At 37.4% G+C, this 27,136-nt stretch overlaps 1 protein-coding gene across 13 annotated transcripts in view; it reads left to right on the forward strand.

Moving 5' to 3' along the window:
* Positions 1-27,136, forward strand: part of LOC134204904 (uncharacterized) — a 132,077-nt gene that overhangs the window by 12,584 nt on the left and 92,357 nt on the right. For 2 of the 13 annotated variants that reach the window (XM_062679700.1, XM_062679706.1), the window contains exons 2-3: positions 20,641-20,723; positions 21,419-22,008. In XM_062679700.1, coding sequence (XP_062535684.1) covers positions 21,929-22,008 — 80 coding nt within the window. In that variant the 5' untranslated portion in view covers positions 20,641-20,723; positions 21,419-21,928. Of the gene's footprint in view, positions 1-20,640; positions 20,821-21,386; positions 22,009-27,136 lie in introns of all 13 variants that reach the window. The other 11 variants (XM_062679703.1, XM_062679711.1, XM_062679699.1 and 8 more) reach the window with 10 other exon arrangements.

The raw sequence follows: 27,136 nt of genomic DNA on the forward strand, positions 1-27,136 counted from the left end.
AAATATAGGCAAAAGTTTTTAGTCGTATTTTCGCCGTCTTTCGTCCGTTTTCGGGTATTGTTAGCTCGATACAAAGAATATGAGTAGATCTAGCACCGTAGCTATTTTAAACTAATACAGGGTGTCGACTACCTGGAAAAACCTGGAAAGTCAGGGAAAGTCAGGGAATTTTGATTGAGGTCAGGGAAAAAAATCACAAAACCTAATATTGAAAATTTATTGTGATTTTTTAAAAAAAGCGAGCAATATACTAAACTAAACTTATGACAATGAAACTCTGAAGCAATTCTAATCCATTGAAAAAGGACCTATAAAGGTATTGAAACGTCGGATAAGAATTAATATAGCGTTTTAGCTGTTCATCAGACTTCATAGCCGATAAACATTTCTCCGAGGCAGTTACAGTCGACAACCACCATCAAGCTATAAAGCTTATTTTTTGTGTGGCGGTTGGCAGCCTCTAGACTAAAAGTCTACTCCGGGCCCTTTTCATGTTCCCACAACAATTGAGTTGGTTTCTATTCATCACTAAGCAATAACAGAGGTTCCAAAGCCACGTTGTTCAAATGGTCAATGTTGAGACCTGATCCAAATAGTCCCCTTTAATATTTTAGATTATTTAGTTTCAGTGGTTTTGTGTCGGAGTCGTTTTAAATTTTTTGCACTTTTTCCTTATTAGTAGCATTTGAGTCATGTTCCCATCAAACAAAAGAAGTACGAAAAGTTTGTTCGAATACCTAACCATCAATCGCGAGAGTCATTCTTTATAAAACTAGTAACCAACTATATTGAAAAAAATCTAATATATCACATTACCTTTTGATGAAAGCGTAGCGGACAAATGTTTAAAAATTATCTAGTGAAAGCAGTCGAAACTGAATCAAATGGCTGAAACTAGATATTTGGAAGCTTGTTAAACGAAAATCCCGAATAGTATCTTTGTTGACCTGTGACGACCTACAGCATCGGCATAATCCTAACAAGATTATGTAGGTAATGTTTTTAAAACATTTCGGGAACTTCCATTTGATGATTAGCTTGTAAAATCATTGATCGATCCTCACGTCCTTAAGTGGTCAAATGAATGGTCATGTAGAGATAATGATAGTGTATTAAAGCATCATATGGTCCACCTCATATACGTAGGTTGCGATGGTCTCAATGAAACCAGATTAAACGTTACTCGATACTCCATAACTATGCTCAGACGCAAAAGGAGGATGATGTTGTTGTCAATAGTAATGTTTCAGTTTTACATTAGCTGCTTTTGATGTTTATAAAACAATTTTATCAGGAAGTATTCTGGTTGAGCTTTGGGAATTTTGTCCAGAAATTACTTCAGAATTTTGACTGAAACATAAAAAGAATCCCGAAGGATTTAAAAAAGCTGTCTTGATAGTTTTTATCTTGGAGCTCCTCGATGGATGTTCAGTAGATTTTGTTTTAAAAAGCTCCGCTCCAAAACTTGGTAGATTGTATCGTATTCACTCAAGTTTGATTTGAATGTCTTTGTGAAAGGATTCATATAAAAAATATGCAAAGGAATCTTCTAACAGATTTCAACGAGTTATTCAAAAAACTCTATTTGATGTTTGTTATTAAGTGTCATTGCTTGTTGCAGTTGTCTGACATCTAGTTGATAGTAGTTGAACTTTCTATAAATAAAACAAATCTGGAACTCCAAGACCATTTTTGAAAAACAACTAAAAATCAATAAAATAAATAGAGTAGGTGTAGCTCCCCTTAGCGTTTGAGACTAGTTGCCCCTTCTTACGACCTATTTTTTTCATATTTCTCCATGGGACCATTGCTTTATTTAAACCGAAGGCCACAATCGACAAAATTAAATGACCTCAGTGTGTTCAGACCAAATTATTTCAAGTATTGCAGTGATTACAATGTTTTGCTGGGAATAGATTTATGTGAGCTTGTAGGGATTGTATTCTTGATTATCTGGAAGATTTCAAGCAGTCCTTAACTAGTTTCAGAAGTCCATATACTCCACAGACAGTGAATAAGAATTCTTACTCCGTAAGTATACTTGAGAGCTAAAGAAGGTGCCTCGGAGTTCACGGATATACCTAATCCGTAAATTATTTTTAACGGCGTTAGAAGGTTTTCTAGAAGCTTCCACGATTGTTTGGAAAAGGTTCAAAAGTCGTGTCAAAAGATACAAGATTTCACACAAATTTCCAGAAAGATAATGAAAATTTCAACGATTTGAAGAAGTCCGTCAGTAGTATTGAAGGTCTATTGCGACTCCAGGGAGTCCGTGAGAATTCCCAATGATGGATGAAGGCACCAGAAAACTTATAACATTAATTTTGGAAATATGTGAATTATGATAATTTTTCAGGAGTTCTGCGTACTTGAATATTTGTGATCGACCAGATTTGCCTACGATATTCTACAAATTCTTAATTTTCTGTTTCTAGAAGTGATTAGGCTTCCAGTAGCTCAGGAACTCATATGGACTGCAAAGATTTACACATGCAGAGCTTTTTATATGCTTCTAGGAATTAAAAAAAAAACATTTTACATACCTGGAATTTTTCGAGGAATGGTCTGGAAAGTCAGGGAGAGTCAGGGAATTTTATTCTCAGATTTGAGTCGACACCCTGCTAATATTTTTTATGTACTAAATATTACATTATGATACTCATTTTTTTTTATATTTATGTCGGAGGCGTCGCGTGATGAAAATGGTCACCTGTGCACAAATATAATTCTTTCTATGTTCCATCACTATCGAACTATCATAAAGCTTTCGAACTATCATCAAGCTCTTTATATAATGATGTGCCTATTAAATTTAACTTCATCCACGCTCTTAAAGAGTTTCGAATAATTTGCGTGCAGATTGTTAATTGGAATGAACGTTGAAAGATAAACAAATAGGGTAAATCACTAGTTGGGCCTATGGACCCGATTCCCGGCGAATATATAAGAAAAGTCCAACCCCGTACTGCTTACCGTTTTTAATTAAATTGCTTTTAGAATTTTTGAGAAGAGTTTTAAAAACTTTTCCGTATGGTATCCCGTGGAAATTTTTTCAATTATCATCTTACTGCTTCTTCTTCATGCAACATCAAAGCGCCAATCGTACCACTGGCAAAAGCTTTCTATGTGATGTGACGTGGTGTTTTTCGTCGGAGAAACACATACTAATTTTTTTTTTTAATTTTTGGCTGCCTTTCGACTGTACGCCAAGTATGTGGCGTTGAGTATAAAGTATAAAATTGAGTATAAAGTTTCTTACTTCTGAACTAAAAATGGTTACCTGTTTCATGAACAGGTAGAACGTACGGACGAGGGCCCTCTGACGTACGGATAGTGAGAAAAATCCTACTTCGCTATCCCCCAATTCCGGTTTTCAACTGGATTGAGAATATCTTTTCAACCCATTAAAAATGAGTATGAATAATAGGGGAAGGTGGGTAGACTTGATCACCCCATGTTTTATCGAGAACTAAAGTAGTTTTGTTGTAGCATATTTTTTTGTATAGATCCTCTAGACAAATGACCTTTACGTGGTGAGTTATTTTTTGGATTGACAACCTTATTTATTCTGCAGGGCGGTTTGTATGTTTTGACCTTCCCAAAGATTTTTTATTGGCTTTTATTGGCGAAATTTGAACAACTTTTTATAACAATGACCAAATGCTTTCGTTTTTTCACAGCACAAAGCCATAAATATGCTTAACGATCTGTACTGATGAAAATGTCAACACTCCATCAAAGTTTTAGAATATTTGGATTTGAAGTTATTACCTCAATATGGGGACACTTGATCCCCCCTTAGTCGTCCATACAAAATCTAGGCGATCAAATTCAAAAAAATATAAATCTGTTCTATGGCTTCTATTTTTATGTAGATTTGAGAGATTTGATGCAAGGATGGCAGGAAGAATTGTTTATTGCGTAGACACCATAAAAAGGGGATCAAGTCTCCCCAAATTTTAAAATTGCATGTGATGTCGAATTTAATAACAAAAATCGTTCATGAATACGCACAGCAATTCGAAAATTCCACGTATTTTGAAGGAAAAATATTTAAAAAATCTGAGGGCACCTTTCTAATTTTATCAAAGCAAATACTTGGAGAGGGATCAATTTCCCCCGAATATTTTAAAAGTCGATTTTTGACAGCACTCCAAAAAATCGATTGGGTATCAATAACAACAATAATTTAAGGACAGTCTCGTGCATATTTTTGTTTACGTCGCATTTTCTACACGCTTAAAGTCAATAACACAGAGATGTGTTTGCTTCACATAAAACGGACCTAATGCAGTACAACACCTACACAGGCACAAAAATGCCTCGTACGGTCGTGATAACGGTCCTTTTTAACATGTAAACGTTTGAACAGATTCCTTGTTTCATGAGGAACCAAATACTGTTGAAAATATTGAAATCCAAGCTTCAATAAAACCACACGAGCTATTTTTATGGCTGTGTAACTGTCGCTCATCTAGGTGTTGTTCTGCATTAGGTTCGTTTTGTGTGAAGCAAACATATCTCTGTGTTATTGATTTTAAGCGTGTACCGTCCCGCGAAAGAATAGAGTAAGATGTTGAGAGATTGAGTAAAATTTTGCTTAGGCCGGGAACTGGTTTGAAGTGTGCCGGAAATGCAATCGCTATTACTGAAATGAGTGCTGTATCTCGTTAATTTATATCAAATAAAAGCTTTTTCAAACGATGTTTAGCTTAGCAAGAATAGCAATTTTTTAAGCAGAAGTGAATTCCATTGCAGTATTGCACTTATCGCTTCAATAATAACGCTGATGGTGAAGAGTTACAAATATATAATTAATGCAATTCTACACGAGCATCGTTTATCCAAGGTTTCTGGAAATTATAGTATGGTTGCTTGAAATAAGCTGATTATTTTAATAAGTATCTAAACTATCATATATATTTTTTTAATCTTTATTAGTCTTTATAAGTCGAGTCAAGTACAAGACACTGAAGACGACCACACAGTTGTGGTCGAAATACGTATCTGCAAAGATAACGACAATTAACTGGTGGAATTAAATGGACAGTACTTAATTCGTCTTAGACGGTTTATTAACGTGATTTTTTTAAGAAAGAGAATCATATATCATATCATATTATAGAATCCTCAGGTTTTATCACCATGACAGCCAGAAATAACCAAAAAACTGAATCAATTAATGATTTGCATGTCGACAGCAGTTCAATATACCCGCCACCCACAGAAACATTTCACTCTCAAACGCAGGGATGCCAGAAGATATTTTCATATGTCTTCACAGTCGTTCAAAATTGTCTTCAAATGTCTACAATAATAAAATTACGATTATTAGCAAAAAATGTCAAAATCCAATAGGTTTGTAAATTCAACAATCTCCTTGTTTTACTGATATGGAATAATGTTTATTTTTTTAACATACAAATTGTTAGAATTAAAGAAATATTCTTAAAAAAATTTAACTTTTTTTTATAACGAGTTTCCCCTGGATTTTATACTGAGTCGGATTTTTAATTTACTGTGAAATACTTGAAGAAACATCCAGAGAATTTTCTGAAGGAACTTCCGGTAAAATTTCTAGATCAACTTCCGGATAAATTCCTGATGGAGCTTCTTATAACTTCTTTTGGATGGAGCTTCTAATTACTTCTGGAAGTCTCCTGAAGAAATTTCCCGAGAAATTCCTGTTGGAACATCCAAAGGATTTACTGAAGAAACTTCCGAAAAAAGTTCAGAAGGAACTTCCGGAGGAATTCTTGGACGAACTTAAGAAGGAATTCCTGTAGAAACTTCAGGATGAATTCCGGATGTTTTTTTCTGAAGGAATACCTGAAGGATTTTCCTGATGAATTTTTTAAGGATATTCCTGAGGAATTACTGAAGCAATTTCCGGTGGAATTCCTGAAGAAACTTCTGGAGAAATTCTTGGAGGTAGTTCTGGATGAATTCTTGGAGGAGCTTCCTGATGTATTGCTGCAGAAATTTCCGAAAGCAATCCTGGAGGAAATACACCCGATTCTTTTTTTACACGGATTATTTTCGCACGGATTTTTTTTACACGGCTTTTTTATACGGATTCTCGAAATAACACGGATTTTTTTTGCACGATTTCTCGAAATAGCACGGATTTTTTTTACACGGTTTCTCGAAATAACACGGATTATTTTTACACGGATTTATTTTTACACGGAACGCATCCCCCATATTAACAAAGAGCCAATGACATTTTTTACACGGATATTTTTTGCACGGCTTTTTTTACACGGTTTCTCGAAATAACACGGATTTTTTTGCACGGTTTCTCGAAATAGCACGGATTTTTTTTACACGGTTTCTAGAAATAACACGGATTATTTTTACACGGATTTTTTTCACACGGCACGCATCCCCCGTGTAAAAAAAGAATCGGGTGTATCAGATAAATTTCATAGTATACTTCCGGAGGCAACTTTCGGTCATTCGGCAACTTTCTTAAAGAATCTTCCAGAGGAAGAACTTCCGGAGCTTCCGCCGCAATCCCGGGAAAACTTTCGGAAAAATTCCTGGAAGAACTACTGGAGGAATTCATGAAGGAACTACCGAAGGAGTTCTGGAGCAACTTGTGGAGGATCTTCCAAATGAATTCCTGGAGGATTTTTCGGAAAAATCCCTTAATTTTCCGGACAATTTCCTGGTGGGATTACAGAAAGAATACCAGGACGATTTTTTGAAGAAATTCAGCGAGGAATTCGCAGAGTAATTACTGGAAGAATGTCCAAAGATAGAAGAATAATCATAGGAATTCAAGGAAAAATTTAACAAAAGTGTGTAGCAAGTTTCCTCTGAATTTCTTTTAGGTAGATTTTCCTGTAGAAATTTACCTTGAAAATTATGAGAAATATTCGTTTAACACCAGCATATTTTCAATTCTTTATTTGAAATTCGTAAGAATTTTTTATGAAAATAATTGAGACAATTTTCTTGTGGAAATTAAATTGTGGGAATTGTGGGAATTGTAGGAATTGTAGAAATCAAGATGAATTTTCCGTTTATATTTTGGAGGATTGCCTTTATGTTTTTTACGGAAATTATTAAATATAAATTTTGTACTGAATTTCCAATTTCAATTCTTTTTGAATACACAGGATTCTGTTGTTACACGATTTTTTGCTCGTATTTTGATCGTGTGACTTCAATTCACCATCAAAATCTTCGCAACATGTTTCAAAAAATCCTGAATAAATCAAAGAATAATCACATGATAATTAATATGCGTTAAACATTCAGAATGAGTGCAAATTTGAAAAAATGAAAATCGTGTAAAAACAGAATCCAGTGTATATGTAAACAAGAAATTCCTCATAATTTTCACCGGAAATTCTTTTAAAAATTCACAGAAAATTCAAAGAGTTTCCCGTTGAATATTTAGAGGAAAGTCACATGGACATACCGAAAAGATCAAATGAATTCGTAAGGAATTTAGAAAAAAAATCAGGTTCTAGCTCAACGATTGAATATATTAAATCAAGTCATAGAATAGTTCAATATATTTTTGCCGTAAATTATATCGGCCATCGTGTTCCAATGTAATGATCGAAATACCTTTTTACATACACGCCATCGGGAATTTTTTAACCAGCGCCTAACTCCAAGTTAAGTGCGTATGAAGTCTAAAATGCGTTGCATTTATCAGCCAGCTAGTGTGAATGTATTTTTATGTTTGAGATTCTAAGCCCCAGACAAAGACTATTATAACTTTATTATTACTATTATAACAAACCGCTCCAAGTTGTTTTTTGACTAACTTGTGATATTTTGTTCGCAAAAGACAAACGGAAAGTATTTCATGTTATACTAATGACACACTGGTGGTATGAGTACCATGGTACAAGAATCTTGAAATGAGTACCATACCGATAATTGTCTTCAAATATAGTCTTGGAATAATTTTCTTGTTTTCTTGTACCATGGTACAAGTACCACAGGTGTGTCCTTAGTATTAAGTCATGCGTACATTTGTTGTAAGGGATCCTCAGATATGGCGTTGAACGATGTCCAATGCGATTTTTGACCAAGTGAATCTATTAATTGAAAACCTTGGCAAAAAATAGGATTTTTTTCATTGGCGCTTGGTGTGATTTGGCTGAACCCCGACCATATAGAAGTCGCAGAATTTATAACTAAGAAATAAAATTATATTTTCTCTCGCTAGCTTATTGATTGTCTTTAAGTATCTTCAAATAAGTAGATAAGTCTTCAAATATTTTGAAAAGACTTCAAAATGTCTTCACGAAATAAATGTCTTCACAGAGATTCAAATGTCTTCAAATTGAAGACATGTCTTCAAATCTGGCATCTCTGCTCAAACGATTGAGAGTCGCGCGCCTCTATTAACTCTCAGCGTCTCACTCTATTCTGGTGCACAAAGTAGAGTGCACAATATTTTCACCTCTACAACGCAACTGCAACTCAAGAATGACATACACTATTACACAGAACTGCTGTGTTCTTATACGTTAGCTTCGTTCACCGGACAACGACAAGCAGCATTTTAAAAAATGGCGTAAACAAACGCAAATCCCAAAAATCCGCAGACAAAAAGACTGACCCGCAATCAAGCTGGCGCAAGTAAGCTTTATTATCGAGACTTTCAGCCCGAGGCTGGCTCGTCTCGTAGTTAAAACATATAAAATATAAAAAAATATTGAAAAATTCGTTTTTGTTCAAATCGATTTTAAAGTTTTATTTCCAATGATTGAACATTTTTTTTTCACAGTGTATATTTTTCTCGCATAGCCCCAATGATTACTTAAAACCATAGACAAACAGACATAACACTCGTCAAACTCATCAAATTTCCATCGTTCACTGATTTACTGGTCAATTCAAATAATCATTAATTGGCCAATCGATCAATCGTGGCGCGCGCTTCGAATTTGCTCTAGTTTGACGTTTGCTCATTACCGCCATCTGGTTCGTGATTTGTCCAACTAACTGAAATCAACAGATGTCGTTAGTGTTTGAACGACGATGAATTTGATGAGTGAACGTCCAATGTGTTATGTCTGTTTGTCTGTGCTAAAACATTGCCGAAGACACCAAAACGATCGAACAAGCCGTTTAAAAGTTATTTTTTTTAGTGTTCAAGGTGTTCTTGCTTAGGCCCTTATCAAAAGTTAGGCTAGAGTCAAAATGGCAAACCAATTATGCAAATTATGTTTTTTGATCACAAAGAATGTAATGTATATGCAAAATTTAAGCGATATCATTACTCTTGAGCCCATAGTCCGATCTGGTCAATTTTTAATAGGAAATAATGGGAGAGTATTCTGCTTCGAATGCAATTTGTAGCAAGCAAATCGGCTAAGGATAAGTGACTGAGAAATGATAGACATTTTTAAAGATTTTTTTTCTATAAAAAATGACATTTTGGTTATAACTTCCGGGCCCATAGTCCGATATGGCCTATTTTCAATAAGAAACAATGGTAGAGTATTCTGCGTCGGATGCAATTTGTTGCGGACATATCGGTTAGGATAATTGCCTGAAAAATGAGTGACATTTTTTTTGGTGGGTGCGCACAGACATACACACACAGGCTTGTAAAATGTCATCTGCATGTCATTTGACTAATTTGTTCATAACTTTCTTTAGAAGCCGAATTTATTGCATAATAACACACATACACACAGACATCACCTCTATTCGTCGAGCTAAGTCGATCGGTATATAACACTATGGGTATCCGGGCCTTCTATAAAAAGTTTGTTTTTGGAGCGATCATATAGCCATACCGCCGTGAATCGCACATTTGTCCCATATGAATAGGAAACCCAGCAAAGATGGGACAGATATGTAATTCACGGCAGTATACTTAGTATACGAGAAAGGCGAAACTCATGATTTTACAGAGAATTTCTCCTATCTGAGCATGCAATCATGCAATCATGCAAGTGACTTCAACGCCGTTAAAGCGATGATCCCCTTCATACTTTGTGACCAAATAATCTCGCACGGACAGATAAATCAACCCAAACTTTGAGTTCAATATACGCACTTATGCGAATATAGCAGAAAACATTTACCCCAATTTGGCTAGTTTTCCTTTCTTTCCCATGATTGCTATCAAAACTAGAGCAAGATGCAAACACCTCACCGAGGTTGCTCAGCCCAATAACCCAAATTTGAGTAAATTCAATATTCTCTATTTTGGGCTGATTAAGGTCCGCTTTGGATAAATTAAACTCAGCTTTGGGTAAATTGTTTACATGGGATTAAAGGCAAACTACCTAGCGCCAGAAAAATCATTTTACTCAAATTTGGGTTATTGGCCCAAACCACGGTTTTGAGTGCAAACAACCCACTTTTGGGTAGTTTTGGTTTTCAGTGCGGGATTTTCCCAATCAAACAACAAACGCCAGAAACCAGTCGACTTTAGAGGTCGAGAACTACAAATGCAACACATGAGCATCGCGAATACAAATTTACTGTCGACCAGTGAAATGAATTCACTAATTCGCGAATTGGATACACTTTTATTGTGGTCAGAAGAGTCCACCCGGGGCGCAGGTGAAACAGACAAGGAAACAGTTGAAACTCGATGGTAAACTGTGATGAAAAGAAGAATAAGTGTCAAAACCAGAGGAAAAAAGGCAGCGTCTTTGCAAGTTTTGTCTCAGATTATGAGTAATAAAGGCTCCCCCAGACCTAAGCGATTTCATCACCGCGACAGCGACAACTAGTCGCCGCGATTCTATCGTTTGGTCGCTGCAGGCAATGTTCTATTTACGCTTCCATACCAACGGCGTCAGCATCGCAGTCGCCAAACGATAGAATCGCGCTGCGATTGTCGCATCGCGTGTGTTTGGGGGAACCTTAATTGTTACTCATATTAGTGTAATTTATGGTTAACGATTGATTTTTTTCACACAGTGAGAGAGCGGTCGGAAAACGGACCTAATCTCAATTATATTTTTTCATGTAAATTGAAAACTAACGTAACACTTTTTATACTATTTCAGAGGATTCTCCATTTGTTTCGATATGACCAAACCAGAGAGTCAAAACTAAAGGGTTAAACACAGCGAATGTAATATTATCTCGTATCATTGTCGTCTTGTGTGAAAAAAATATTCATGTAATATGTAATTCACTTTAAGCGTGTGGCAAAATATCAGGTGATTGGCTTTGTAGAACTGAAAAACAATTGATTTTTCCATAACATTGTAACAAATTTGTGTTGAATACATATAATGATGCACATAAATAACATATTAGGTACCATTTCACCCAAGAAACTTTTTAAGCTCGTTTTTATGTGAATAATATACAGTTAAACCTCCATGAGTCGATGTTGAAGGGACCGTCGACTCATGGAAATATCGAGATGTGGAATAGAATATCCTTGGGAAGCTGTTTGAAGGGACCATCACAGTAACCCAGAAAATAGTTTTTAATATAGCATAATTTGTTTCCATGAGTCGATATCGAGTCATAGAACATCGACTCATGGAGGTTTGACTGTATAATAAAACTAAACTTAAACATTTTTGACCCTTCCTTCGGAAGTGTCTATAATTTCACTTTGTATGCGTTACGCAGGTGTGCTACGTATTAATCTATCAAGAAATCTCGTGAATTATTAAATAAAATGTATGGTATTTTAAGCAAATTCACTTTGACATTGAAAATATAATTATAACAAATGATATGACATGGAATAATGCCTATTTTTCTTATTTGTTTCAAAGAAACAAATTATTTTAATTGAGGAACATATAGAAGCATGTACAAAAAAATCTTCTCAGAAAAGCAAAAACGTAAAAATTGAAAGGAATTTCAAAAATTTCTGCAGTGGAAGGTAGATAGCAAATGTGAGCATATTTTGAGACACTAATAGATCACTTGTATGCATGTATGTGTGCAAATTCTAAAATTTACTACCATAAAAATCTAGCTCATTTTTAAGGTATTGAACAAGTTTAGTTTTACCAAATTAAGCATCAATAAGGCGAAATATATGTTATTATTGAACGCTATTGAGTTTCGCTCAGATCAATGACTGATTTAGTTGGTTCTGGATTAATTAATATCGAGGTCTCTGGAAATTACGAGTACAATATATGCAACCAGCGTTACAATAGTTACTAACTGTTGTATTGTATAATCTTTTATTAGAGTGTATCATCCCTCACATGTAACCACCTTGACTCCCTCTCTAATTTTCATCAGTTGACTAAAGCTATTAGTAAAGAACAGACGTACAAGCCTTTTCACTCTGAACCATATCCGTAACATGGTGTCAGAAGTTTTCGCGGTATAAAGTTCTAAAAAACGTTTGGAATCGTCGGGCATTAGAAAACTCGAGATCGCGTTTAAAGTAACGTAAAGAAGCGATTTAAACTTCGGTTACGTATCGAATCGAAATGGAGCAGCTAACTAGATTGCTGGAACATCAAACTCAACTTTTTGAAAGGCTGCTACAGCAGCAGAATGGGCCCCAAGGGGTAGCACCAATAACCAATACCTCAAAATGTGCCGCTTCCACCTCCATTGTCTCTCGAAGGAGACATGGACGAAAATTTTTCTTTTTTGAAGACAATTGGAAGAACTATGCCACCGCGGTTGGCATGGACGACTGGCCAGCCACGGAAAATGCAAAAAAAGTAAGCTTTCTGTTGTCAGTTGTCGGAACGGAAGCTCTAAAAAAGTTCAGCAACTTTGACCTGACAGCAGCAGACAGAATATCGCCGGATACCGTTCTGGCGGCAATAAAGCTTAAAGTGACACGTACTAGGAATATCATTGTAGATAGGATGGATTTCTTCACAGCCAGCCAGGCAGCAGCGGAAAGCATTGACGATTACACGACTCGCTTGAAGACTTTAGCCAAACCGGCCAGATTTGGAATTATTGAAGCTGAAATGATCACCTACAAGCTAGCCACATCCAATAAGTGGCCACATCTGAGATCTAAAATGCTCACTGTAACCGGACTTACTACAGCAAAGGCTATCGATATGTGCCGTGTAGAGGAGATCACAGCAAAGCACGTTCTAACACTTTCGACGGACAAAATGCCGGAGGTAAACAAGGTAAAAGCCTCATCGTCAAAATCTCGTCTATGCAAGTTTTGTGGCGACTGGCATACGTTTACAAAAGGCTCCTGTCCAGCATACGGAAAAAAAATGCAAAATGTGTTCCGGAAAGAATCACTTCGAAAAAGTTTGTCGGAAGAATACGTCAAGCACGTCGAAACACAATCGTGTACGCAGAGTCAAGAAAATCAACGAAGACACCTCGGATGACAGCGATTCGGATAACGAGTGTAGTGAGCGGTCGGAGGATTCAGAAATCGAAAGGCAGATTGGCAAGATTTTTGACAACTCGAAGAAGGAGGACATGTTTTAGCGGAAGTGTTCCTAAAGGTTGGCAACAAATGGAGAAATGTGAAGTGCGAGTTAGATACAGGTGCCAACACCAGCTTGATAGGTTACGATTGGTTATGTAAATTGACCGGAGAACCAGATCCAGAGTTGCAGCCTTCCCCATACAAACTTCAAGCATTCGGAGGCGGCATAATCAATGTCTTGGGTCAAGTCAAGCTGCCTTGCAGGTGCCAAACGAAACGGTATCTTCTTGTACTACAAGTCGTTGACGTCAGCCACAGGCCACTCTTGTCGCTGAAAGTCTGCACGACGTTCGGTTTGATTAAGTTTTGTAACACTGTCAGCATGATACCTATCGAAGCAAAGCCGGAAGAAAGTGATCAAAATGTCATGAAGATATATCGCATCGAAGCAGAGAAAATTATCGAACAGTTCAGCGAAGTTTTCAGTGGATATGGTAAAATGGATGGAGAAGTGAGCTTGGAGATCGACAGCAGTGTTCCTCCAGTGATACAGCAACCCCGACGAATCCCGATCGCGCTGCGACTAAAGTTGAAGGCAGAGTTAGACCAGTTTCTAAAGGACGGCATCATTACGAGAGAGTATCGGCATACTGAATGGGTGAGTAATATTCTTATTGTCAAGGGTGGATCTTCGGAATCTGAATCCATCCGCATATGCCTCGACCCTATACCATTGAACAAAGCTTTGAAAAGACCCAACCTTCAATTTGTTACTTTGGATGAAATTTTACCGGAGCTAGGTCAAGCGAAAGTCTTTTCAACCGTAGATGCACGAAAAGGTTTTTGGCACGTAGTGCTAGATGAGTCAAGTAGCAAGCTAACATCGTTTTGGACACCCTTTGGTCGTTACCGCTGGCTGAGACTTCCTTTCGGTATCTCATCAGCCCCTGAAATATTCCAGTCAAAGCTGCAGGAGATTATTCAGGGTCTCGAAGGTATCGAATGTTTAGCGGACGACGTTCTGATTTTTGGCAGAGGTTCAACAATAGAAGAAGCACTTCGTGATCATAATTTTAATTTGAGGCATCTGCTGGTCAGACTGAAGCAAAACCACGTGAAACTCAATAAATCAAAACTTAAACTCTGTGAGACGTCCGTGAAATTTTATGGGCATGTTCTCACTGCTGAAGGATTGCAACCCGATTATACAAAGGTTTCGTCTATTGAACACTATCCGGTCCCAGTCAACAGGAAAGAATTACATCGATTCATTGGGATGGTCACGTACCTCAGCAGATTCATTCCTAACCTTAGTGCCGCAGCTTTTTCAACCTACGGCGACTTATTTCGGAGAAGGAGCCGTGGCAATGGACACACCAAGAAGATGTGGAATTTTCTAGAGTGAAATCGCTCGAATCCAACATCGCAACATTACGGTACTACGACGTAAATGAACCACTGATTATCGAGTGTGACGCGAGATGCTTCAGGCTAGGAGTGGCTATATTTCAAAAAGATGGAATCGTTGGCTATGCGTCCAGAACACTGACCGAAACGAAAAAAAAACGCTCAAATAGAGAAAGAGTTGCTCTCTATTCTGTTTGCATGCGTTCGTATTGATCAACTGATCGTTGGGAACCCCTGTACAACTGTAAGAACCGATCACAAGCCACTAATCAACATATTCAACAAGCCATTGATCACAGCCCCGAAAAGGTTGTAACATATGCTGTTGAATTTGCAACGCTATCAACTCACTCTGAAATATGTAACCGGTAAGGAGAATGTTGTGGCGGACGCTATTTCGCGTGCACCTTATGATGACTCAACCGAACACAACGAATATCGAAAACAGAATATCTAGAAAATCTTCAGACAACTAGAGGATTATAATATGAGCAGCTTTCTGAGTGTTTCCGACAGTTACTTGGATAGCATCATTAAGGCTACGGAGCAGGATGCAGCTTTGCAAGTTGTAATCGATTATATCCGAAACGGTTGGCCTAACACCATCGAGCGAGTTCCGGCAGCCGCCAAAATTTTCTACAAGTATCGAAGCGAATTATCTACCCAAGACGGATTAGCTTTCAGAGGTGATCGTATTTTAATCCCTAATGCACTACATCGTTCCATGATTGAGAAAGTCCACGTAAGTCACAACGGTATTGAATCGACTCTGAAACTCGCCCGGGAAAACATGTTTTGGCCAGGAATGAGCGCGCAAATTACGGATGTTGTGAAGGAATGCACTATTTGCGCCAAATTTTTATCCGAGTCAGCAGAAACCTCCGATGAAGAATCACGCAATTCCAATATATCCGTGGCAAACTGTATCGATGGATGTATTCTTTGCAACCTATCGCGGCAAGAAGCATCAATTTCTAGCAACCGTAGATCATTATTCAGATTACATTGAACTTGATCTACTGAAATACATGACAGCCAAAAGCCTCGTTGAAAGCTGCAAAAGGAATTTCTCCCGCCATGGAATCCCTCAGATCGTCAACACAGACAACGGGACAAATTTTGTTAACGAAGAGATGAAGGATTTGTCTATGAAATGGGACTTCAAGCACTCGACGTCTTCTCCTCATCACCAGCAAGGTAATGGTAAAGCTGAAGCAGCGGTAAAAATCGCGAAACGATTGCTACAAAAAGCAGAGGAAACCGGGCAGGACATATGGTATGTTTTGCTCCACTGGAGGAATATTCCGAATAAAATTGGAAGCAGCCCAGTAAGCAGAATTTTTTCGCGTAGCACAAGGTGTGGTGCGCCTGCATCGTTTGACAAATACAGTCCGCACATAGTAGACAATGTTCCAGAATCGATCCTAGAAAACAAAAGGAAGGTAAAATATTATTATGATAGGAAATCTCGCGATTTACCCACACTGCAAACTGGTTCACCAGTTTATGTTCAAGCTCATCCCGAAAACAACAAATTCTGGACTCCAGCAATCGTAAGTGAGAAACTGAATGATCGCTCTTATGTGGTGGATGTTAATGGTTCAGAAAACAAGAAAAAGTTTTGTTAGAAAAACTTTTTTCCTTCAAAGTGCCCAGCTTGCGATGTATGGACGGTTGGTAGGAACATAATCACCTATCTTGAGACACAATTTCATACAAATCAAAAAAGCGTTTTTCGCAAATCGAGTTTTAATTTTTGAAACTGTTGAAACTGATTTTTTCAGTGTAGGGCTCAATTTGAATTGTTTCCGATATCTTTATTAGAAACTTTGACTGATTTTGCGATAGTCAGCCATATAACATTTTTTGTTGGATGCGTCGTTTTTTGATTGTATCCATTTGAAAAAATCAATAAAAAAATTTGGCCTTTTTCAAAAGATAGTCTGGATCAAATTTGGTAAAACTTAGTTAGAGCCATTCACAAATACGGCCCATACAAATTTCATAACCCTCCCATACAAAATACGTTACGAGAGGGTGGGTGGGGCTTTCAGCCCCAGGTCCATTTTAGCGTTATGTAATTTGTGAATGAACCCTTAATTTAACTATTGATTTATCCAATTTATCAATTAAAAACGACAACAAAATCAATCAATAACGGTGCTCACCTGCACTTTTGACAGCTGACCGACCTGATGCTCTTTATGGCTCTCAGCTTGTGGTTGTCAATCTGGGTGTCACGCTTACCGAAGGTACTCACGTGTCAGCTTCTACATGTCACGATGCGCTTGCAGTGATTGTCAGTAAAGAACATCGTTTAAAAGCGTGGTGGTTTTGTTTTCATATCTGATCATCTGGTGATGGTCACGACATTTTGCAAGACTGCCCATGACATCCGCCTTTGGGTAGGCAATTATTTTGTCACTTTCACGGAAAATCGCCGTGGGAAGCTGAGTAGTTTTATCTCGTTTTAAATATTGGAGTCTGGAAAAAAATTCCTTATAACAAAGGAAGGGTCAAAATCTCACTGTAGGTGGATTAATCTGGGTTTTTCAACAGCAGTTTGGCGGCAGGAAAAATAACAGAAAGGCAACTCTTCCATGCCACGACCACAGACAAACAGACATAACACTCGTCAAATTTCCATCGTTCACTGATTTACTGGTCAATTGAAATAATCGTTAGTTGGCCAATCGATCACTTGTGGCGCGCGCATCGGATTTGCTCGAGTTTGACGTTTGCTCAATACCGCCATCTGGTTCGTGATTTGCCCAACTAACTGAAATCAACAGATGTCGTTAGTGTTTGAACGACGATGAATTTGATGAGTGAATGTTCAATGTGTTATGTCTGTTTGTCTGTGCCACGACCATATCAAAAGTTTGAGTATCGCTTAATACATTTTTGCCATTAATCGAAACTTATAATATTCAAAACGATAATAATCGATATACACACTCAAAATGAGAATGATTCAGTTTTATTATGAAAATCATTTCACGTAAAATGAAAAACATATTTAATGATCAATTGATAACACAAAAGGAATTCAATAAATAAAATAATTGATTTTTTACGTGTAATGCACAATTTGCGAGAAAAATCGGCCGTTGAATTCGGCTTCATGAGTTCTGACTTTGTAAAGGAAGGTGTACTGAAAATGTGTAGCTGTTTAAAAAAAAGTTGCCGATGAAGTGTTTCAAGAACATCTGCAAAATGTTGCTGAAGTCTCGTCGGAATGTATTATATTTGTGTTCATTCAGCAAGGTTAGTTCGAATTTGGTGAGTTAGTGCCGCTATAGAGTGATATTCATATTAAATTATTCTGATTTAACGAGATTTATTTGTGGCACACCGTGCGAGCTTGCATGGGTTTTGACAAATGTCTTGCCGAACAGAAGCTCTTTGAGCTGGTATTATGGCAGAGTCCATAGTAAGAGTATACCACAATACTGGTATCGATTTTGGCAGTCACCGGTAATAATAGATAAGAATTTCTTATCTATAAGTATAGATTTTTATTTTGTATAATACATAGTTGATTCAGATATTGACTTGTCTTTTTGTCTAAAACAAACAAACCAAACTTGCCATCCTATATCAAATTAATCGAAATCATATTGAAAGATACTAGATTCACGAATTATGATTCTGTTTTCATGACTACAGTCCATGGTTTTGGAGCCCATGCTTCATGATATCATGACTCAGTTTACCACAATTTGAAATCAATTTACGTGAACGTAACGCCAGGGCTACGTTACAGCAAAATTGGTCATGATTTCATGACCTTCAATCCAAATGTTACAAATGGTATAGGAATCAGCCGTATTCACCGAAAAACCACGTCCTAGCATAAATTGCCATAATTGATTTCGTTTAACTGAATCGCTGCTTTGAAATCAATAAACAGATGAGTCTACAAGTTGTACTCCCGGAATTATTTAAGGATTTGTCTCCTTAACCCTCTTTTCTACGACTTTTTTCAAAGATTTCAATAGGGAGGAATCACCTATGAAAAAAATGCTAGAACAAAAGTTATTTGGCATAGCTAAAATTAGTGGAAAACGAAAAAAAAAAATGGTTGTAAATCAATAGTAGTTACTTGATTGTTTTCAATAGTTTTACTATTTTTACACAAAATTGATTATATTTGAATCATTTGTTTGAGAAACAGCATAAATCCATTTTACACAATTTCGGGAAAACAACAAAAAACTGTTTTTAAACAAATTGGCATAGAATCTTTCGATTTCTTCGATGCAGATCAATAATTTTTGGGAATACTCAACACCCTGGGGCACTTCCAGTGCAAAAACTATAAACAGTACTCCACAATTGCTCTTCAAAGTGCGTGAACTTATGTCGTTTCTCAAACAAACGAAAAAAATTTCATACATTCCTGAACAAAATTTTTTTTTCCGTATTTTTTGCCAGAATACGTATTTTTGGACGAGGATTCAGAACATATAAAAATCTCATTTTGGCCAAAAATTTTACATATGCAGTTTCTCAAACAAACGGTTGATTTGTAGTCTAATGAAACCATAAAGTTGTACAAAATACTGTTTTTTGTTGTTGAAAGAATTCTCGCTTAACTTTTCAAAAAGTCCTAAGTAACATTTTTTCATGAATTAATTTGAGTACTGCAATCAAAAGCTTTCATGTTGTTCTGTTGATTGCGCTATTCAAATTAATTCACGAAAAAAATGTTACTTAGGTCCTTTTGAAAAGTTAAGCGAGAATTCTATGAATGTTGGAAGGTGCAAAATTTGATGGAGTTCTACTGCTCTACAGCTACCATGGGAAGGAAGGGGTTTCAAGCGGTCTCAATCCGTTGAACAAAATACGGGGCATGATTTTGTACGGTAAATGTCGCACTTCAGTCTGTGTCATTTTTTTTAAAGAGGGGGCAAATGGGAGCGTGCAACTAGCTAGCAGGCATTTCGGCGTCATCCCATATTTTCGACATAATATAATATAGTATTTCATAAAACTCAGCCGGGAGCTGGTCCTTCCCCGCAGTCTTATTGTGTTTAGCTCTTTAATGGATTTTCTAACCTCATCTAATGTAGGCGGTTCAACAGCTTGCCCGTCATCGCTAATGTTCGTTCTGTTCACTGATGCACCATCACAACCACCGTTCAACAAAGTCTCGAAGTGTTCCGTCTACCTGGCCACTTCAATTGTATCTGTCAGTAAACTCATTTCTTGGTCGTTGCATATGACGGGAGATGGCACTGTCTTTCTCCGCACTCCATTTGCAGTCTCATAAAACCTCCGCATATCGTTCTGCTCCTCAGTAATCACTGTTCTTCTTGCGGTGGATTGGGTTTTCAGCTGCTCTTGTTTCCTTGTACCCATCCCTATTCAATCATACGTGTTTCAAGTCGGTTCGTAGATGTTGATCAGGCTGTGATTGAAGAATTTGCATCGTATCCTACTGGCTCGCTGGATTGTTTAGGGTCCTGACATTGCAGGTACCGAGTTTCCAATCATAGTCCTTATTATCGAATGGTATTTTATAATAGATCTCCGGGGCTCATATCAAAAGTTCGTTTTTTGAAGTGATACTTAGTGTATTAGCAACTGTTTCCCAAAAAATTGTAATTTTAATGCCTACATTTTTTTTTATCGGAAACGCAAACACTGACAGTGCTATTTAATCAGGAGTTTATCATTCACTTCGCTTTTCTATGTTAGACTTTTGGAAAAGATATAAATCATAACATATATTTAGGATCAAATGTGCAAAAGTCATTATAGCCTACAGTACGAAATTACTCTATAAACACATTCGAAATAGAAGGACTTACGTTATACATTTGCAAGCGAACTCAGTAAAAACGCTCATTGTAGCTTCAACTAACGTTTTGCCTTGTCTATTATTTGCTTCTTTTCAGATTCCAATTGGCAGCCCGTTGCATCTGATCGTCGTCAGCAAGAATAATAAAACACGAAATACCTACATGATACGGTACAGAAGGTGCGGATAATTTAATACGGTTGAGAAGTGCGCAGCACCGTAAGCAAACAATACGCAGAGTGAAATGGAGCCAAGGTCCTCTGCATAAGTGACAAAGGTGAAAACAGAAAGAACACAATCATCTGATAGACGACATACCTACATAGTTTTTGAGTTGTGTCCTTTGCAAGGTTTATGCATGTATGGATAATAATTCGATGCGCGAATGCAATGAATACCAACTACGTATTGAGTGTAATAAGGTTTGATGTAATAGAATCATAAACACATGTGACCTATCTCGAAATTGATGCCCTTTAGAAGTTGCGAATAGGCACGAAATAGGTCAATTAGCTTTTTTAACAAGTTTTTACATCCTTTGTAGTAGTTGATTTGAATAACTTACAAAAACATTTGCAGATCGAAAAAAAGTTAATTTTTACATTTGTCATTTCAATTTTTAATTCATATTGTCTAGACGAAATTGTTCTTTCATTTTCACATTTGTGACACAGTGCAATCAAATAGCGACCACCCGAAGAGGCTACACACGAATGGCCAAGAGTAAGGGTAGTGTCGCGCGCGCATCGTGAATTTTGTGAATGAATCCGCTCAATGCTGAAAACAAATTAGTTCCTTGGTGCACTGTGTGATGCGACTGCGACCTGGTTTACTTTCCAACAGCGTTTTTTTTCTTGTTTTGCGGTCATTCGCAGCCAATATCGGTGAACTAGGTTGCCGTATGTAAGTAACACTGCTGGAGGACTCGACGGTGTGTCATCACGGGTCAATTGGGGCGATCGCAATCGGCGGCCTATCAGGCAGAGCAGCAGTACCCGTTGACGATTATGTGGTGGTAGTGCTGCGGTTTGGATTCAATGCAGAAAAAACGTTCCATCGAGAGAGTTGTGTCTAATGCCACGATTAAAAATAGCTTTTCGGCGTGTATACGCGTTTGTGTTAGCCTCAGCTAACAGCATCGTTTATATTACGAAAGTGTAAAACTGGGGATTTTTGTTTAGTTTTGTGGAATAGCGTGTGAACAGCGTGAGTGCGGCGGGTAGACGAGCAGCAAGTTCGCAGTTACCGGTAACGAGAACAAAATAATTAGTTTCGTTTTTTGGTTGAAAGATACAAATCATTCATCAATTAAATAAGTACGGAGGAATCCTTGGAGCTGCAGAACATCATCGTGGTCAGCGCCAGCCAGAGAGTACACAGCGAAAATGTCGATATCCAATGGCAAAACATCCTCTGACATTGAGAATGCGGAATGGAATTCGACCGGGATGCTGACCCACACAAGGTACGAAAAATTAGCTACCATATATAATAGCATAACACGGAGTGACGTAATTCGCCTCCAGCTGGTCCATTTATCGATTTTATGTTGCGACGCTAGGATGTGCTTGGCATGAATAGACTGTGTGTTGAGAAGGAACATCAGCGAGAAACATTCATTCTTTTTATGTGATGAAGAGATTTTATTTACCCTCTCGAACGTCATTATTTTTCTTAATGTTATTACATACTTACTTGATCTTGACTTTCCTTGTAAATTAGTGATCGATTTTTTTCCATAGTTAGGAATTAAAGACAGTATGATGCCGATTAATTTATGAATTTGTATTTTGTTCGATAAATATAAAAAAAAATATTTTACCATCATATTATAAGATTTTTAATTAAAACCCCTCTATGGGATTTACATCATATCACGAAGCCCGAAGTAGCTTAAGCAATAGTGAAATATTGTCTTTATGCTGCTTGGCCTATATGCTGCATGTCCTCAAAAATTAAATCTACACAAAGCCCACAATATATTGTTTACCTGATCAATCCAACTCCATTTTCTGTGCTTCTTTTTTTTCAAAATTTTCAAAACATATGCAAACATTAATTTCTTAGTGTGGATGTATAGCGGGTTCAAATTAATTATCGCATCATTTTCTTTAATTTATTTTTGCTGTTGTATATTAGAATACATTTAGAAATTATGGATAATAAAATTTGTATACAGTTTGTTATATGTGTAATGTAAAAAGACAGAAATCGTTATATTTCTTTTAATTCCATTCCATTCAATTATTCGTATTTTATTTTCAGCTTTAAGTTCTCTATTCAAATTTTTGTAATTAACGCGATTCAAATTTTGAAATTAATTGATTTTTTAGAATTGAATCGATTGGAAATCGAAAAAGTAAATTCTAGTCTAAATCTTCACTATTGATCGTTTACTGCCAAATCATAACTTAAGCCCAAACACGTAAATTGTAAAAAAAAATCGATTTGTAGTGAATGAAAGCAATGTCCATACTTATGGGAACACATATACCACGTAATTCCACTCCTCAAATTCCATGAAGTCCCATTAATACTGCAACCTTAAGTACAAAAACACTCCTCGTTTAGTAAGTCACGGCCATCGGTCATTAAAAATGTTTACGCGTCTTGTTGTTCGTTGTACGACAGCGGCCGCCGCGTTTGCAGAGTTGAATCGGTTTTGCAAGTCTACTCAGCTCAATTGTAAACAAATTCATTCACTTGGATGCATTGTTGTGGTCGCCATTGCTGACGGATGGGTGCAGCTGCAAAACTGCGTACGTATTCCCATCACAGCTGGTGGTTCCCGGTACAAATAATGTGAACACCAAGTGTGTATGGGACTAGAATTGCTAAGACCTAATTTCACTTTGAGCGTTGAATATTCGCTTATGATAATCATCGCATCCATCATCGTCAAATTGCCCAACAATGGAACATTGCCGATTAACAATTATCCCTGGTGATTATATTGCCACACGTTATGACGTTGGTTACAGCCAATCCATCCAATCAGCCTAACCGTGCCGAGTATGTGCTTACGGTGCTGAAATTCGCCTAGTTCAAATTTGAATGGAGTAACATCCAGATCAGTGTCATCGTGCTTTCATGGCAACCAATATAAAATCAAAAGATTAAGGCCTGGTTTAAGTATGTACTGCAAATCTGGAAGTGATTAGTTATCCGTGTAACGAAATAGCCCGCACGACACTAACCCCATAATCAGTTGAGGATTCGAAAGCCACTTGTTACTACGATGCACTTGATGGTAAAAGCATACATAAATATATGGTGCAATGAACCAAACTTAGAAGTCATTTGCGTCAGCGTCAAATATTATCGAAAATCAATGCTTCTTTGTTCGAATAACTTGGCTGAAGAAATCTCAACGTGTGAATTTATGACAAATGTTCAGCTTCTGATTTTTAAGAATTTAACGATAAATCGCAAATTGGCAATTATATTGCTCAAATGTCCAGGGAAAGAAGAGGAATAAGAATGTAATGAATTAGCAATGATTTATAATAAATTCAAGATTTTTGTAGAACAACGACTTCTAGGGGATACTGTGTTTATAGGTTGTTGCGAATTTGCGATGACTAAGGGCGGCGAGCGAGTTCGCCCAACCTGAACCACATGAATTTATCTGTCTGGAGTATCTTTAGCAAAGCACCTGCGAGCCTCGTTTGATGCGTTTCTCGATTATCTGCAAGGATGGATTAAATTCAAAGACGAAAAAATGAACTTGACCTACAAACTTTTCAAAAAGTGATATTTTTTCTAGTCAAATTGAAATGAAATATGTTTGTTTTGCACAATTTATCTGTTTATTCTAATGTAGCACTTCTATTGCCGGACCCTATATCTACGTTACGTTAAAAAATATTAAAAATCTTTTAAATTTCGTCGGAAAAAATCTGATGATCTTTATCAGGAAATTCCCAAAGGTTTTCCAAAGTATTTATTTGAAAAATTATTTTAGGATTTTCCAAGGAACTACTTTAAAGTTTTAAAAATTCCGTGGAATTTCAAACGTTTTTGAATTATCAAGGAAATTTTTCAGAATTTACATTACAAATTCCTCAGAGCTTTCACGGGAAATTCTACCAAATTTCTACAGGAAAATGTATTCACGAATATTCACGGAAAGTTCCTGTTGAGTTTCTATTGAGTATTTTCCGAAATTTACATAGAAAATTCGTCGTTAGATCTGCGATTCTCCTCTCGTAATTATCACGAGAAGTTCTCTGGAATTTTATCGGGAAATTTTTCAGAGCTTCCGCGTGAGATTGTTCAAAATGTTCAAATTGCTTTGAATTTCCATTTTGAATTTGTTTTAAATTCATTGGATTTCACAAGGGATTTTCATAAATGTTCACGAAAGACTGTATTCCAATGGTTTTTTTTTCAATGGATCGTTTGATAGAAAAAGCCGTTTGACCGAATGGATAATTTGTTCGGAACTGCCATTTGGTAGAAATTTGGCCCTAAAGTGGAGTGTGTGATTGAACATGTTTCGTATCGGACGTGGATGCTGGTGTTCATTTGTGTTTTGTGCGGCTGGAAAATAAATCCATTAGTTTGCGATTAAACATGTTTCGTATCTGACGCGTATATTGTAACCGTTCGCGAATTGTTCTCGAAGTGATTTTAAAATACGGTGGCTTAAACGCCACTCTCGAAGAGAGACCACCGGTCATGTTCTCTATTTGCCCGACTTTAACAGACCCTTTACCTCTGGGGACTCTCGAACGGTCGCTGGCTCCAAAATTACTTACGCTTAGAATACTCTACTTTTCCCCACCTACCTGAACTCGTTCAACCCGCTGTACTGTAAACGAAAAGCAATCTACGAAGTGAACTCGAGAAACTGTAGCCACGGCCAACGCAATGGGAGTGAATTTTCCCAGCCCCGTGAAACGCAATTCAAAATCAAAGGCTCAAGCTAACTTCGAATTACTACACAACATTTATTAAACCATTCGGGTTAGACTACTTTCATCGGTACGGAATGAAAAATAGAGCTAAATCATGGCCATGAAACAACAAGCTTACATACCTGCGCAGGTTTTGCTGATGCGTTGGAAGTACTCCGCCGAGAATATGGCGACGATGTCTTCCGACCAGGTTGTGGCGATGGCGGCCGATTGGCGCGCAGCAATGGAGGTCGAGCTCGAGCGATATGGCCGAGACTAAAGATGCGGAGGGAGTGGGGGCTAGACGGAAGGCTTCCAATTTCGGAATCGAGAGTGGTCCGTAATAATCGTTCCCTCAAGCTAGTAGCTTCCTTTCCCTAACGACCCGGCTTCGCGTACTTCTCCGGTTCACCGAGCCAGGACTAAAAGGAAAACTACTAACCGTCGGTTCGGGTTCGGTCCAGCGTACGTTTATTGACGACGTACGGAGACCGCTCTCTCGGGAGCGATCCACGGGAATTGACTTAGGGATCTTACCTTCGACGGTTGATTGGCGACCGCCAAGTTTCGCTTTTTGTCGAGCGACTTCACTCCTCCGTTCAACTACCTTTACAGGCGGGCCTTAACGTACGCTCGAGCTTTCGATATCCATTGGACGAAATGGCGAGCCCTGTAGACGCCACACGTATTCCCGTACCCGACTCTGGTCGAATACACAAAATCCAGCCCGTACCAAAAAGCGCAGTGCGCTGGAAAAGTCCAACGCGAATTCGTTTCATTAACAAAAACTTTATATTAAACATTAAAATTCGTTTTACCTTTTTGTACGTTTCACTAAATAACACGGTGTTCGCGGAATTCAAAAAAACACGTTCTAATGACGTCTGCTACGTTAACTGTTAATTTAGAAATTTGATTAAATAAAATAGACATAGAACGATTCACGCCAATCACACTTTACCTTTTAGTCAAACTATCCGAACTCAACTTAAAATACTGAAAAACTTCGTAGCCTACTTCTAATCACCAGCCGTTCACTTAGCGAAATGATCGAGTACTTGTCTGAATTTTATAAAGAAACTAATCTTTTGAAAAGTCGTCAATTATTTTAAATTTGCGCAAAATAAATTTGAAATTGCGACAAAGAGTGCGCGCCTTCGGTGAGTCGACAAAAAACGAGCACATGAGAACACATTTAATTAATTCCAAATAATTTAAATTTGTGATTTTACTTAAAAAGAGAAAAACGTCATAAATTACTAATTTGACTTAATTAAAATTCATCGAAAAACCCAGATTAATCCACCTAGCGGCGATGAGGCCTTTCTCGTGTATCGTAAAATGTACTGAAAAAACCCAACTTAATTCACCGAGTGGTGACACTGCCTTTCTCGCATTTAGCCAAGACACCAACCTTATATAGCGCTTACATAGTTCGATTCCATTTTATTAATAACTTTTAAACGCAATTGGCGATCGTTATCAAATTCAATAGTGATCAGCTAGGGTTTGTCCACCGTCGAATGCAACTTGTTGCGAGGAAATCGGTTAAGAATTACTATATGAAAAAGTGGCTAATGTTTTTCGGTTTTCGTGTGCACACTAGGGTGGCTCAAAAAACACTTTTCCAAATTTTTTGATGGGCCGCCCTCTTATTCGATTCTATTTGATGCCCTGATGCTCTGGACAAAATTT

Source organism: Armigeres subalbatus, unplaced genomic scaffold, assembly GCF_024139115.2.
Source record: "Armigeres subalbatus isolate Guangzhou_Male unplaced genomic scaffold, GZ_Asu_2 Contig948, whole genome shotgun sequence".
NCBI classification, from domain to species: Eukaryota; Metazoa; Arthropoda; class Insecta; order Diptera; family Culicidae; genus Armigeres; species Armigeres subalbatus.